Source organism: Rousettus aegyptiacus, unplaced genomic scaffold, assembly GCF_014176215.1.
Source record: "Rousettus aegyptiacus isolate mRouAeg1 unplaced genomic scaffold, mRouAeg1.p scaffold_m13_p_17, whole genome shotgun sequence".
Lineage (NCBI taxonomy): Eukaryota > Metazoa > Chordata > Mammalia > Chiroptera > Pteropodidae > Rousettus > Rousettus aegyptiacus.
In genome coordinates, this window is record NW_023416292.1 from 35,248,060 (window position 1) to 35,263,388 (window position 15,329).

Sequence of the window (15,329 nt, forward strand, 5' to 3'; positions counted from 1 at the left end):
ATTTCTCAAAAATTTCGAGGAAAAAACTGTCTTCTCCTAGAGGAAATAAAAGACTCTTCGCAGTGTCTAGGTCTCTTTTTTTGCATTTTCAACATATTTTTGCACAGCTACTGATTTTCCTGGTCCAAGATGAGGGACTTTAAAGAATGGAGGTTAGGTAGTACTGGGGAAGAACCTGATGAAAAGTATGGCCCTTCTCCTCAGAAAAATATATATAACGCAAATTTTGCTAAAAAGTCATTGATCTTCTGAAGTCCTAAGAATTGTTTTTTTTTTAAAATACAGTAATATTTAATGCACACCTATTATGTGCCAAGAAAGACAAGAGCAGGTAATAGATCTCAACTTAGACGAAGTTCAATAGATTCATAGTGATGAAGTAAAAATGACTTACATGTACATCAAAAGAAGTATTCTACAGCTAAAAGAAAATTCTTTGCATACTATGATGGGTACGTTTTGCTTATAGACATAGCAAGGAAGAAAACTTTAATTTCATATGATCAATATGATATGGTTGCATCTGCCTCTGTAACCTATTTGAATTTAACATGCTCAAGAACACACAAAAAAATTTTACTTAAAACAAGGAAATTAATAAAAATTAAAAGCAAAAGCTTTCAAAGTTTGATTTTTACTTACTGCTTTTGAAGTTCCCTAAGTCAGCATGTGTTTAATTTTGTTTTTAATTAAACGTACTATTTATGAAGTCTGGAACAAAGATTTTTCTAGACATTTGAACAAGTTCTGCTTGACCAAGTTCTGCCTGCCAAATCCTGCCATTTGGAAGAAAGCCTCACAGTTTACAACTGTATTACAATAGGCTAATGTCTGGAGATCTCTGATGGCCAGTGTAAATCAAAACACCCAAAGAAGATGATATTCACCTTTGATTCCATAACCAATCAATCAACACAGACAGCATTAATGCCTTAAGTATTGTGGCTTACATCAATCTCCTGAAAGGCCCCAAGGAGCAATATCCAACATTACTGGTTCACGATGGTTCAAGTAAATTTTAAGGAGCATCTACTATGGGCCAGGGACCACGCTCATTCACAAATGGTACCTTTATACAGAGACTGGCAATCTAGAACTACAATTTGAATTCATGCGTTCTGAAAGATCAGGTATTCAAACTAAAAGCTCAAGCTCCAATGCATAACTTTACTCCTACATCCAAAAAGCTGTTACCAGGGTTTCTGCAATCTACAAACCATCAAATACATTAATGTGAAGAGACTGACATAGGCACCCAAAATAAAACCCAATTCTGGAGTACAAAATAGGTTATGGTGGTGCATTCTGTCCTCTTGAGCTTTACAACATGGAAATGTGGAACTTCTCCTGAAGTGACTTCTTTTGCTCAAAAACCAATTGTTTAAAAAAGTAGAGTTCAATTGCTTACAGAAACCATTATGCCTGCTTATTCTTCTCCGACAGATCCCTAGGAAATACTTATAGTGAAGAAATGTGGTTTGATGTATTGATAAGCTGATGCCAGGACACTTTACATGGCTACTGAGCCTCTACAAGGCAGTCTCAAAAATTTTAAAACTAATCATGCCGAGGAAAATGCATCTGACTATACATAAATGCCACTTTAAACAAATGTCAGATAAAATAAACAGTAATTCCTATTTTTAGTTTGAAGAGACCAGAAAAGATAAAACAGCTCATGAGAAGTCTGTCACAGCTTTTACAGTAAATATATCCAATTCTGAAATTTACCCTAAAGTGATTCCATTCCCACTGCACATCATCCCTAGCAACTATTAGGCAACTACCCATGTGTAATCTATTGTCTACTATGTCTTTTGCCACAAACTTCAAACAAGCCAGTTCTTAAATTTCCTCAGCTCACACCATTTCCCCTTTATAAAAACAAGGAGTTATAAAACCTTAAGAGAATAAAAAAGATAGAAAAGGTGAAAAAGTATACACAGCCTCCGCACCCAAGCTCTTTTCCTTTACATCTGAGAACCTGTAATTTATCTCAGTCACACACCTTCCTGTTTCTAGGGTTCCTCCACCTGACCAACAGTTTAAAAGGCCCACTCTCTAATATTGGCAGGGTCTTTCTGTGACCAGTCTATCCTAGTCCCTCTATTTATATTAATCATTCAAACCTTCCAGCTCCTATCCTGTAATAAAGTATCACCATGCTCTAAATTTACAAGCTTTTTATACAAGCCCATCATACTCATTTCGTCCTTGCTACCACACTCCGAGCCCTTCGAAACCTTCTGATATCCTTCCCTTTATGAGCTTTACTCACACAACACAGTTTCAATGTCCTATTGCCCCACATCCCTAAACTAACTCTTCGCTAAACGAATTCCAGCACCGAGTCACACCCTCTCCAGCCTAATTCCTACAACCCCAAAACCCCACCCCCTCATCACGCCCTCCGGGCCTCGGCCTCCAACCCAACACCCCAACCCCTGCCTGTCACGCCCTCTACTCCCTTCGGGGTCCCTCCCCTTAAGTCCCCCCCTCAGACCCTCAAGTGCCTAGGCCCTCCCGTGTGCACCGCCAGTCCCGCCCCCAGCCCCTCACCGAGTAGCAGCAGCTTCACTTCTTTGGCCGCTTTCTCTCCGTCCTCCCGCAAGTTGCGGTCGATCATCTTGCTCCGCTCCACCGCCGCCTTGTCTTCGGCGCTCAACGTGCAGCCCATGGCGGCGGCGGGAGAGGGGACCAGGCCGGGGCTCACTCACACACCGCGGAGGAGACTGCGGTCCGGCTGGCCGAGACAGCGTCTACTGCTGGGCGGCGGTCCTCTTCGTCAGCTCCCGGAGCGCCCGGAGGACCCGGATATCCGGCGTTTACGACACTTCCGGCAACGCCCCGCGGCCGTTACTGCTTGTGCTTTTCTAGCTAGGGTAGAGGAGGTGCAACCGGAAGCGGAAGTACGGGGGGGCGGAGGGTTCTGCTGCGGTTCCCGCTGAGTACCCGGGTCCTGTGGCACTCAACTTGTGCTACTCGGTATTAGTCCCTTTTCACGCTTTCGGCTGTCTTAATTAGATAATGTAGAAAAACTGGGGACTGGCTTCAGTTCGTGGCGCCCTCACGAGGTCATACAACCCTGCTTTTGGAAGCGGAGGTTGGTGGGGATTCCCAAATGAGAGCCCTCAGCCCGCACGGGAATTTCTACTGGGAATTTCTCACTGGCCAGAAAGCCCCCTTTAGTCTCCGGCTGTAGAAACCCGGGTTCCCTGCGCAAGTGTAGGACATGTTTTCTGCCGTGGTCGTCTCACCCAGATCTATGGGATGGGAACAGACTACAGAGTCTGGTCCCCCCCCCCTTTTCCATCCGAGATCTGTACTACCAACCATGCCTAGGACTTTAGCGATCCCTTTCCTCCTCTGGCCCGCTGCCTCCTGCTCTCTGGTCTTTGTGCTATAATGTACGAATTTCTGTGGGTATGAGAAGTGCCCAGCTACTGTGTTGGCAAAGGGCCTCTTGAAATCGCTAGCAGATACTCCCTGAAATGTAAGCGTGTAGTTCATAAAATTTTCATGCTTTCTTTCCCAATATGAGCCAGTTGAGCGCTCACAGACCATCTGCGTTAGGGGGCTTAGGATTTCTACAGAGATAGCTTCAGTCCCACACTCCAAAACCAGGGCATCCTGTAAATCTAAAATTTCCTGTTCTGGTACCACACAAAAAAGGAAGTTCTAAAATTTGCCTCTTGGCTCTAGTATCATTCGAAAATTATTAAATCCCCTATGAGAGCCCAAACAGTATTTTTCACTCAATCCTGGGTACTACCGTGAAAGTGACCCTAAATTACCTTTACTGTCGAACAGCCCCAAAATAACTCCATACATTTTAAAGAGGGGAATTCTTTAATCACTTTTTCCTGTGATTAAAAATTACTTTCCTAATAGAAATTAAACCTTCGAATACAAGGTCCCAACAGAAAGGTCTACATGGTGATGAGTCAATAGAGGGATTTCTTGAGAGCCACCTTAAACAGCCTCATCCCCTGTAACCTAATATAAGTTCATCAAAGTTTGAAAAGTCTCCTATTCATTCCCTAATAACTGTTGCAATAAAAGGGACTGCTTTCCTGTGATCAATACTTGTGGGGAAAAAGGGCAAGAGGAAAGGGAAGAAACACCAGTATTTATTGAGTACCTATTAGCCAGGTATGGCTAGGTGCTTTCACCTGTCATCTCTTTGAATCCTCACAACAACCCTGTGAGGTAGGTAATGTTATCCCCATATTTACAGATGAGGAAATAGGCTCAGAGAAATTAAGTGTCTTTCTCAAGTTCACAGTGAGTAGGTAGATCTGTCCGACTCCAAATCCGCCCCTTTCTACCGTCCCAGATGTTACCTGGGGAGACCTGACAACGGAAGATTTTCATTTGGGATTAGGAGTTCCCCAACACCACCAGGGTGCAGAAAAAAGTAACTGACAAGACAGTTGTCTCAACCTGCTGATTCTTCAGTGGGTTTGGGAGAAACAACTTTCTAATCCAGGAACAACTTTCACAGCTAAGGATTACACATTGATTTTACCAAGCGGTCCTGAAAACTCCTAGAAGATGGTCATGGCAGAAACTAGTGGGAAAGTTCTCAGCATAATAGAATAGAAATTTTTATTTCTTTCATGATCCACTCAGGGAAAAATAAATGGCAAACAAACCAGTGTATATCAAATGCTGTAATAAATGCCAGTGAGATCACAGTGTCAGGAAATTTCAGCCTGAATTAGAGTTATCCTTGCACTTAAATGTTTCTTCTTTGATGTATGGGAAAGAAGGGTTGGAGGGCAAAGTCGAAGGAAAAGGCAAAATAAATTAACAAAATGGCTGCCAGACAACGTTTAATGCCCTCCCACCCACGTACAGGCACCTTTCCTATTTCCACTGAACGCACACTGCCACCTACTGGCAATGTTTAGGGACTACTAGCAGATCAGTGATGTTTGGAAGCGTTTTCCCGCTACCTAGGAAGGAGATTCCTCCATTAGGAGTTTATCTTAAAAGGGAGGAGACAGAGGAGAATATATTTTGCAATCACAAAAGACTCTCCTAGATGTATATACTATCTAAGGGATTTTCTCAATGTAATAAGCGCTAGACTAGAGTAAGTCTAGTGGTAGGAAGACAGAAACCTGGAAATTTTCCTAGATCTAGAAGTGGAAAGCTTTTTGCCCAGTTCCATTTAATATTCTTTTTCAACTACAGCTTCATTTACAATCCCCACACTTTCCACAGTCTATAGGAATCCACCATGTAGGTATTTTGCTGCAATGGACTGAACTCTCAGAAGTTAGAACCATGAATGTATTCTCCAGCACATTTCTCACACACATTCTGTGTTACTTCACCAGATGTAAACAAACGCTCTGTTAAAATACAAGGCACCTGATCAAATTAGACTATGAACTCCTTGAAGGTAGTGACTCCATATCCTCTATGTAGGTCCCAGAGAATATTGGATGTTCAACTATTATGTACTGAATTAAACTGAAGGAGTCAATGTTGTTATCAGTATAACTTTTATAATAAGAATTATTTATTGGCTGTTCAAAGGGGAAACTAAACCATTCCCACCAGACTATCTTCCCCTTTGATGCTCAATGAGCCAGAAATTCATTCACATACAGACTGAACCACCCTCTGGTCCTGCCTCTACCTTTTAATGTTACCTGATTCAATTGAGGAAAGTGGATGGACAAATAGTCCCAGATGGTTGTCCTATCCAGTTTGCAGTTACTCCCCCTCCCTTGAAAAATACCACCACCAATAGCAACCAACACGATTCCCATAGTCTCAATCAGTGAACAACCAGGCCCCACTCCTGTGCCCTCTCTCCAACCCAAGACTGCAGATAGGAGAGAGATTTAAGTCTTTGTCTCTGAAGCTAATTTGGGGAGCGATGAATAGGAGTAGGGAGGCATTTAATGAACCATGGAAACCCCGCCCTACTCATTCCCAACCTTAGTCTCTGTATCCGATTGTCCAGGGGCTGGAGGTGGGTCACTGCCATGAGGAGAGAGATCAGGGAAGCCAGTCCTAGGGGGAAAAAAAAAAAAAAAGATTTACAGTATTATTGTTCAGGGTAATTACCTGGTCTCTGTATCCAACTACCTTAGCGATTCAAATGCTAACCCCCACCTTCAGCCATCAGCCCCCAATCTTTCTACTTCTTTATCCTAAAAGACAAGAAGAGCCATCCTGTCCTTGTCTTGCCTCTGCTGAGATCCAGCCCCAAGCTCGATCTCCCATGTGAAGGAGAGAGACAGAGAAATAGAACAGAAGGACTGTTCCTGGAGGGTGAGAGAGAGAGAGCAACAGTCAGTTTTCTTGTTTTCTGCTCTATGTGCCCTCATTACTATTTCCAGTTGCTCTGGCCAAACTCAGGAAAGGAATATACCCAGTTGGTCCTCTCACTTTAAGGAAACCTCAGGTCTAAAACTAGGAAAAACATCTATTAACTCAAATGGAAACACTTGGCTGTAATTTAGTTCTTAGCGAGGAGATGGAAAGACACGGGTCATTTTCTTACCTTGCTTGGGTGCAATTACTGCCCTGGATAATTATACCAAAAAATAAAATATCCTAAAGAGTCCCCGGAACAACTCCAAACCTGGCCTGCTGCCCTATATTCTCCAATTCCTACCCTTAGAAGGTGTCCCTGCTTCCTGAGGCATGGAAAGTTCAGTGGTTGAAAGGTACCATCTCACCTTCGTGACCCTTTACTCTCATCACCATCTCACCAGGTTCCCTCCCCCAGTAGTCAAGGATCATAGCCATGTCCAAGGCGTTTGCCACATGTCCATCCTGTTGGCTCTGTTCCCGACCCAGAAAACACTAAGCAAAAGCTGTGTGCAGAGACCCCAGCCCCAGCCCCAGCTAGCGGGGAAAAGGTGATCCCACAAGGTGTTCCTTGCAGTCCTAACCGTGCCCCAGCCCTATCTCCTTCCAAGTGTCCAGGAGGCCATCATGATTCAGGTCGAGGGGAGGGGGCAGGACGGAGGTAGCTGTCTGACATGATCATGTCGCTGGTGAGTTGTTGTTCCAGGAACTCAGAGGTCTCCTCAGCTATTTGACCCGGAATTCGAAAGTCAACAGCAGCTGGCTCCTGCTTGGGGCTAGGGAGGGGTCGGGAAACCCAGGACTCCGTGGGACAGCCAGTCCCCTGAAGGAACTGCAGGAAGTTCTCCTCAATGGAGCCCTCCCGGCTAGGTAGCCTCAGCTCCTCCTCCGGAGCCTGCTTGAAGAAGCAGACAAACTGCTTGCTGAGTTCCCCTCGGATCTGCCGATTGAGACATCCATAGAAGAAAGGGTTGGAAGTGAAGCAGAAGTAGCCGATCCAAGTCACCACATTCTCCACCTGCCCAGTCGGAATGGGCTGTGCGCTCAGGGCAACGTAGAGATGAAAGGAGAAGTAGGGCAACCAACAGAGCAGGAACTGTCCGCCCACAGCCAGGAGGACCACTGCTGCCTTCCCTCCCCCAAACGTCCGGTGTGGGGTGGTCTGGTGGGCCCCCGAACTGGTGACCATTGTAGAACGGCTACTGAGAGACTCAGAGCGTTGTCGGGGCGTCTCCATCCACGTGGGCAGCGGTCCATGCTGCATGGCAGCCACGCGGGCTACTCGGAACATGCTGCAGTAGACCACAAGGATGAGGAGCAGGGGCAACAGGAAGTAGAGGATAGCAAAGACCACCACAAAAAGCTGGCAGTAGGCATTGCGGCTCCATTGGAGTGAGCAGCCCGGGGGGATGCTGGGAGCTCCCTCCTCCCGGGAGACCCTTCCCAACACTGGCACAGAAGCCATGGCCAAGGCCTTCACCCACACACCCACCAGCACAGAGGCCACCAGCCCCAGCGTCATGCGCACCTCGTAGCGCATGGGGTGGACCACGTAATAGTAGCGCTCCACATTGATGGCCGACACTGAGAGAATGGCCAGGCTGACAAAGCATACACTCAGGAACAAGTAGAGGCGGCAGGCGACCTCTCCAAAGAGGTCATGGTCAAAGAGGGCGGAGCTGGAGAGCATGGCCAGGGGCATGAGAGTCAGGGCGGCCAGCAGGTCCACCAGGCAGAGGTGGAAGACGAAGACGAACTTCCGGAGGGCAGGTGTCTTGGCGATAACAGCCATCACAGCAGCATTGCCAGCCACAGCAGTCAGGTCCAGCAGGAGCATGAAGAAGAGGGCCACGGATTCCGAAGCCACGTCCCGCAGCCCCACCTCCGGGACCCCACTGGCAGTAGAGGGACCTGGGGTTTGAGGGATCCTCCCCAAAGTGGAAGAGTTCCCCGATGACTGGGGGATGGGTGAGGACTCCATGGGGCGGAAAGGGGACACCCAGGGCACCTCCTATCACAGACCCATCCCCCATCCTAGTCCAGTGACCCTGGGATGGCAAGCCCAGGCCCTGGCTTTCCAATGCTGTGTCTGGGGGTGGGGGGAGAGGGTACTTCCTGCTGGAGTCTGTCTCTCAGGCAGGCTCTCACTGCCAGCCCTAGAGGCTGAGCTGCTGGTACCGAGCACCAGGCCGGTAACTGAGGGCTCAGGGGCTCATCTCTCAGAGAGGAGGCAGCTCCGGGTCCGCCTTGGCGATTGCGAAGACTGGAGACGAGGCAGCCTTGGCTCCTTCTTTCCCACTTCCTTTTCTCTGTTGTCCATTCCCTTCTCCCCTTTCAACAACTGTTATCCAGAGATTCTGAACCCTTTCCCAGGGTCCAGCCGAGCTCTGGGACAGCGCCCCAGTTTCAAGGTTGCTTATGTAAATTTCCTGATTTCTTGTCTCCTCAGAATGGCGGGAGCTATTGGGGAGCAGAAGGAGCACAAGATTTGGCTTCCAGTCCCATTTCTGGGAATTACTAACTCAGTGAGTCTTCCGAATTTCGATTTCCTCATAAAGGCATCTGTAAAATGAAGGGAATAATACCTACTTCACAACCGCGTTTAGAGAATGCCGTGAGATTTATTAATAATAATACTAATAATAAGCAGTGACATTACATGACGCTTTCCACACGCCAGGCCCTGTCCTAAGCGCTCTCTGTATATTAACTCCTTTTAATCCTCATGCCGTCCTGTCACGTAGACATTATTCCTATCCCTAATTTGCAATCGATGAAACTGAGGCCTAGACATGTTAAGTAACTTACTGAAGGTCACAAAACCAGTAAGTGGCAAAGTCTGGGTACACGCCCAGGTGGTCTGGCTCCAGGGCCAGTACTCTAGCCCAGCATGTCACGCTGCCCTCCACATCAGATGGAATGTAATCGGCGTTCAGTAAATAGTCGTTGAATATGAACTGTCTCTAAAAATGTCTCTCGCTGCTCTGGGACTGCCACTGGGAAGAGATTCCCCTGAGAAGGGGAAGGGCTGTGCTTTAGCCTGCTCTGACAACACCACCCCCCTAGACGGAAGAGCTGACACTTTGTGAGTGTTAAGAAGGAGCAGTCAAACCGTCCCGGCTGGAAGGAAACCGGGAGGTCAGCTCATCCAGCATCCACTGCTCCCAAAGCCAAGGGCGTAAGTCACCTGACAGCTGCCCGTCTCTACCTACTCATTAACTTCTCAAGGCTACTGTGCCCCTGTAGGGGAGGAGCTGCCCCTAACCTCCCACTCCCCAGGGCCCCAGATCTCTGGTCACTGACCACCAGTGGACCCCTGGCTCAACGCCCTCTTGTTCCGGGACTATTACCGCGTCACAGAACAGGGAGGGAGGAGCAGGCGTCTGTGTAAGAGGGAGGTGGGTGTGAGAGTGGGTAGACGGCTGCAGTCGTGGAAGTGGGTGAGCATGAAGCAGAAAACTGGAAGAAACTGGGAGAGGAAAAAGTCTGAGGTTTCAGGGTGTCTCATTTCTCCTGATCAAATGGCAGGTCAAATCTGTTTCATGTGCCTCATTGTTCCTGCTGACTTTGCATATAATTGAATCAAGCTGCCCGATGTAATTTTATTTTTTTTTTCATTTCCGTATACTATTCCTGCAGTCCAGATTCCCTCAGTATAGTGTGCTAAGGTATGCAAATGAGAGGCAAACTGTGGACATGCCAAGTCCGATGGGCTTTCTGTAGATGAGTCACAAGTTCCCTGGGTCCCAGTTTCCTCATCTGTAAAATGAGAGGGCTGGACTGGACTACCTCCAAGTCTCCTATATATGATAACATTTGATGGCTTTATAAGTTTCTGGGCTATGGAGAGCCTGGTGGTTGCTCAATTTAAAAACCCATCATTGCTCCAACGGCAATAAAGAGGGCAATGTTGGGCAGAGAGACACCCTCCCGCCCGTAGTTACAGCCTACTATCACGCTCGGCTTGGGCATAGCCACCAGCCTTGCACTAATTTAACTTTAGCATACCGTACAGGCAATAGGTGCTCAGTACAATTTTGTGAATTGAGTCAAACTCAAAGTGATCAGTTGAATCCCTGCCGCCAATACATATTCCAAGAACACTCAGTCAGCCAGCTGCATGCCAGCCAGGAGCCTCTCTCCTGGAAAGAGCAACCTGGGCTCCTAGACTCAAGACAGCCCCAACTTTGGACAACTGCCTAGAGACATGCCTCTCCCCAGGGATAACAGAAAGCTCCTTCCTTTCACAGTTAAAATGGCCACGGAGACTCAGGGGCTGCAGTACAGAAACTAGCTTCTCATAAGACAGACCACAAGGGGAAAAAAAAAAATGCAGAAAGAAATGCTAGGAGAGGCAGCCTTGCCCTTTACTCTCTGTGTCGTGACTTCCCCATCCCTTCTCCCTGAGGCCAAGGAGACGTGGCTCTGAGGCCCTGGGGGCTGAAGGAGTAAAGGCCCACCAGGTGTGTGTGGACATCGAGGGCCTGCCAGCAGGCCCACCCAAGGTCCCAGACTGAGGGAAGCAGACGTGGTTTCCATGTGCAGATGGCGGGGGTGCTGTGCAGCCATAATGGAACCCTAGGCAAGAAGGAGTTGGATATTTCTCTTTTCCTAGCTCCCCCAGCCTTGCCAGTGTCCCCACACTGACTCTTAAATTCCAGGACTCCAACTGACCTCCTAACAGACGGACTGACACACCCTGCTCCCCGGCACCTTCTCGGTGATGGGCCGGGGTTGAGGCGGTGAGGGCTGTGCTATGAGGGTGTCAGAGGGGAAGCTCGGGAGCCTCACTCCTCTCCAAGCTCATATCGCCATGCCTTCTCAGACGCTCTCATCCTCCCACTGCCTCCTTCCAGCAAACCAACCCCCACTTCCTTACCTTCTGGACCACTCAGTACTTGAAGGCTTTGCCACCCTAGGGGCTCAGGTCTGGGCCTCTAGCAGGGTCATGGTCAAGTTACAAATGTCCCCATTTCAAGATGCAAGATGCACATCAGTGCCCAGCCCAAGGCCACGGAGGCTTTGGTGGGCTTCGCATGCACCTATTTCCCAGCTACAGAACTGCCATCCAAGGACCTGAGCCTGGCCTTTCTTCAGACAAGAGCATGCCCTTCCTAAGCCAGGAGAGGTTTCCAGGGGAATGCAACACCTCTCCCCAGAAGAGTTGCCCACACCCAAAACACAGAGTCGCCCATCAGCCTGGATGCCAAAGTACCCATTCCTAGGACATGGGGGACCCACATCTGTGACATAGAGCAAGATAGATGGGAACCCTGTCTGCCTGCGGGATGTGGGTACTCCGGCTGGCCAGGAAATCAACCCCCCATCTCTAGGCTTTAGAGATGCCCACACCCCAGCACTGCCTTCAGGATACCTGGGAGCCATCCCTGGCATAAATGCCCACCATAAGGTAGGGCGGGCTGGTCCTGGGATGCAGAGCGACCCTCCGTAGGGCACCTCAGCATCCAGCACCAGGCCCTAGGTCTGGCCCCCCATTCCTGGCCTAGTCGGCAACTCCTACCTTTGCTGAGCCGCTCGGGTTCCCATGTGATAGCTCCTCTCAGCTGATGCTTCTCCAAGGCTGCTGAAGCCTGAGCCACTGCAGTGAGCGTGAGAGGCAGCCGGCAGAGCAGGATGCTCAGAGAGCTTCTGGGTCCTAATGGCCTCCCACTTCCCACCCAGCCCCTAGGAGTCACTTCAGGCACCAGTGCCCCCAGGCTAGGCACTCAGGAGCTGGCCTTGCCCCTCCCACTCCTCTCAGGCTGCTGAAGTGGCATCTCAAAAGCCTAGCGAGGCCAGGTGATGGGAGGCATGGTAGACCCTCCTGGCCAGCCAGATGTAGTCAAAAAAAGCACTCACAGTCAAAAAATCCAGGTTTAAGGCCTGGCTCTGGCACTTACTAGCTGTGTGACCTTAGGCAAGTCACTTACCATTTCCAACCTTGGCTTCATATCTGTTCAAAGAGGATATAGGCTAGATGATCACTTTGGGTCCTGATAGCCCTTAGAGTGCATGGTTCTGTGTGCCCTTAGAACAGAGGTGCTTTACAGGAGGCCGGTGGGTGCAGACACAGAGCCTTGGGCTCAGAGGCCTGGCAGTGGCTGAGACCCCAGGGATGGCTCAAGGTCTAGATCCTTTGAAACCTGCTGAATGTGGATAGAGGACAGGTTTCGGAGTGGCAGTCAGGTTTAAAGGGGTACTAAAAGCCTTGTCCGAACCCTGCACTTGCCCCTCAAAAAGCACATTATTACTGTTTTATTAGATTATATGTTTACTTGGTGTGGGGCTGTGAGAGCTGATGGAAACGGGGGGATCTAATGTCCCCACGAGTCACCCCTTGGTACCGCCGCAACCTGTTCCCGGAAGACAGAGTGGGAGTCGGGTACTTGAGATGCTCCAATTGGTCTGGATCTGTAGAACTGGACAGAGCTGGGCAACATCATCCATGGAGGGTCCAAAGCCACGTGACAGACAAGCCTCTGGAGGTGAGAGGAAGGGGTATGGCCTCCCACTGACTATGAAGAAAATGGTCAGTCCCCAGGTACAAGACTAACACTCGAGGATGGGACCCTAACACCGTGCAGCTGTAAGACACCCCACAGGCCAAGGTGCCCTGCTTCTGAGGCTCAGAGATCGCCCCGGACCACACATGGCAGACCCATGAGCCCAGACAAGGAATTTAGGTGTGACAGCCACTCCGAAGCCCTCTGCCCTGAGATGTGCCCAGCCAGAAATTCCTTCTGTCTCTGAAAGAGAAGAAAGGACATTTTAGAATTGTGTACCACACCCAACCCAAAGAGCATAAGAACAATGAATTAATTACCTGGGGAACTCAAGAGGGGGCAAGGTGGCTGCCCCAGGCCCTTAATCAACAAGGAAGAGGCCAGCGAGCAGCTGGGCCTGAAGCGGAGATCTCCACTGTCCCCAGCCACCCTTTCTTGAGCTCTTGTGAGTGCCAGGCCCTCCACATACAGCCCCTTCGGTCTACACACCACTTCAATGAGGCAGCCACTACTCATCTTGTTTAATAAACGAGGTAATGGGTGAAAGAGGTTAGGTGACTTTCCCCATGTTGCACAGTGAGTAAGTGCCAGAGCCTGTATTTGAACCCAGGTCTGCTAGAAGTCAAAGCATGGATGCCTTCTCCCACGCCCCCACGGCCTCTCTGGAGGCCTGACATGAGACTCTGGACTGAAGTCCGAAAGCTAATTCCATAGACATGGCCACTGCCTTCCAGGAAATAGCCTACGACAAAACTAGACATACCTGAATCCAGGGAAATCAAATTAAAATATCAAATTAAACCTTGTAGACAGCAAAGCGATTTTTATCAAACCCTGTGCTTTCCTGTTGGCAAGATCATCTTGGCATCAATCAAACCCTCTGGGATCAGGTAAAGCCTGTCCCTGATTGGCACCTGCATCCTCCCTGCCGGGGCTCAGCCCAGGCTGACACGGCCCCCTTCCAAGTGTTCAGAAGACTTAGAGGGGACTCGACCTCATCAGAACAGGATTAGAGAAAGAGCACTGGATTGGTCAGAACACCTTGGTTCTAAATGAGCTCTCCTCTATTTGGTTGGTGGTAAGACCTTGGCCTGTGAGTTGGCTATCTGTGTCTTAAATTTTTTTTATCTGTAAAAATGGGCAAAATTCTTCACTCTCCAGCTAATCGAATAGAGGTAGGGAGCCTGCAATACAAACATAGCCTGGGGTGGTGGTGGTAGGGGGAGTGAGTACAGTTACCCTGACAGGCCATATAACTACTGTGGTGGCCAGTGGGCGAAGTCTCAGGGTGCTCAGGCCCCTGGCAGAGAGCCTCTGGGAAAGGCGGTTCCATGAGGCAGAGGATCCTAGAACGTTCTCTTAGTCTCTGGAAGCCATCTTAGGTCAGAAGTGTGTGGCCAGGGATGGAGTGGAGGTCAGAAAGACTCACTGTGTGCCTGGACAAGGAATTTGGGTATGATCCTGGCCTGGAGGCAGCTGAGGAGGAGGAGGAGGAGGAGGAGGATCCTATTTCTCGAGGGTGCAGTCTGGCTGGGGAGGCTCTCCTTAAGCTGTATCTCATTAGGTGATCTCAATCAGGGTTTGGAATAGCTGTTGACGTTACATCGCGCCCTCCCTTCCCCCCTCCCCCAGAGCCTTCCTTCTAGAGCCCAGCACAAGGAAGGAGATGGGAAAGACCAAGGCAGAGAAACTTGGGGTGGTCCTGTGAACCACGTCAGAGGTCCATGTCCCCCATGCTGCATGCATACCAGCAGTGGGCTCCTGTAACAGGCCCGAGGCAGTGACACCCCTCTCCTCAGTGTCGTGGTGGGGCCCTTGGTACTGAGGTCTGATTTCTACAGCCCAGACTGGATCCTCGGTGCAGCTCTGCCCGACCTTACCCACCAGCACCTCTTAACAGGGCTGTGTGCACCCCCCACCCACCCTTTCCTGTCCCCTCTGATGTGACCTTAAAATGGACCAAGTTCCTCTTTCTTCATCTATCCATTTATTTAAGAAATATCTATTGGATGCTTTTTGCGTGCCCACGGCCCTCGCCTGCTCAGCGGCACCTACTGGCCCCCTTCTCCGTTCTCTGCCTCTGTCAGAACCTGCTCTCAGGAAAGAGGCTGATAAATCTACTCGCACTGAGAGCAGCTTAACGTGTTCTCTCTCCTAGGAATATTAACAATTTAACGGGGAACAGAGGGAAGCTGAACGTTGGGATTCCGGCACCAACCAGGGCCGTCCCTGGGGTCCCGTATCACAGGCATCTGTTCACCCGCCTACAACCCAGCCTGGACTCACCCCACAAGATGCCAACACTGCTTCCTCCCTGCACCCACCTCCGCCATGGACACCCAGCCCTTCCCCGGAGGAAAGCAGGCTCACAGCTGGGACTCCCCCTGTAGCTCACTCCCAGCTCTCCCAAGCCCCCTGTGCCTGGTCCCTAGGCCCCCAGCCCCTGCCCTCCATCTGCGGCCAGGCTGAGAGACTGAGGAAGGAGACGGAGGG

General features: G+C 49.5%; 2 protein-coding genes across 2 annotated transcripts in view; both read right to left on the reverse strand.

The window, feature by feature from the left end:
- GNAI3 (G protein subunit alpha i3) overlaps nt 1-2,811 on the reverse strand; it is a 32,861-nt gene extending 30,050 nt beyond the window's left edge. The window contains exon 1 of the mRNA XM_016155588.2: nt 2,560-2,811. Within this exon, the coding sequence (XP_016011074.1) occupies nt 2,560-2,677 (118 nt within the window). The 5' untranslated portion in view covers nt 2,678-2,811. The remainder of the gene's footprint in view (nt 1-2,559) is intronic.
- Nucleotides 2,812-5,379: 2,568 nt separating this feature from the next.
- On the reverse strand, nt 5,380-8,396 carry GPR61 (G protein-coupled receptor 61). The gene is made up of 2 exons (XM_036235101.1): nt 6,702-8,396; nt 5,380-6,030 (listed from the first exon to the last, which is right to left on the reverse strand). The coding sequence occupies exon 1, from the start codon at nt 8,312-8,314 to the stop codon at nt 6,959-6,961; it is 1,356 nt and encodes a 451-aa protein (XP_036090994.1). The 5' UTR covers nt 8,315-8,396; the 3' UTR covers nt 5,380-6,030; nt 6,702-6,958.
- Between the last annotated feature and the right edge of the window lie 6,933 nt (nt 8,397-15,329).

What these genes read in the sequence shown, in the direction of transcription:
- GPR61 (XM_036235101.1), bottom strand. Translation starts at nt 8,314, where the DNA reads ATGGAGTCCTCACCCATCCCCCAGTCATCGGGGAACTCTTCCACTTTG.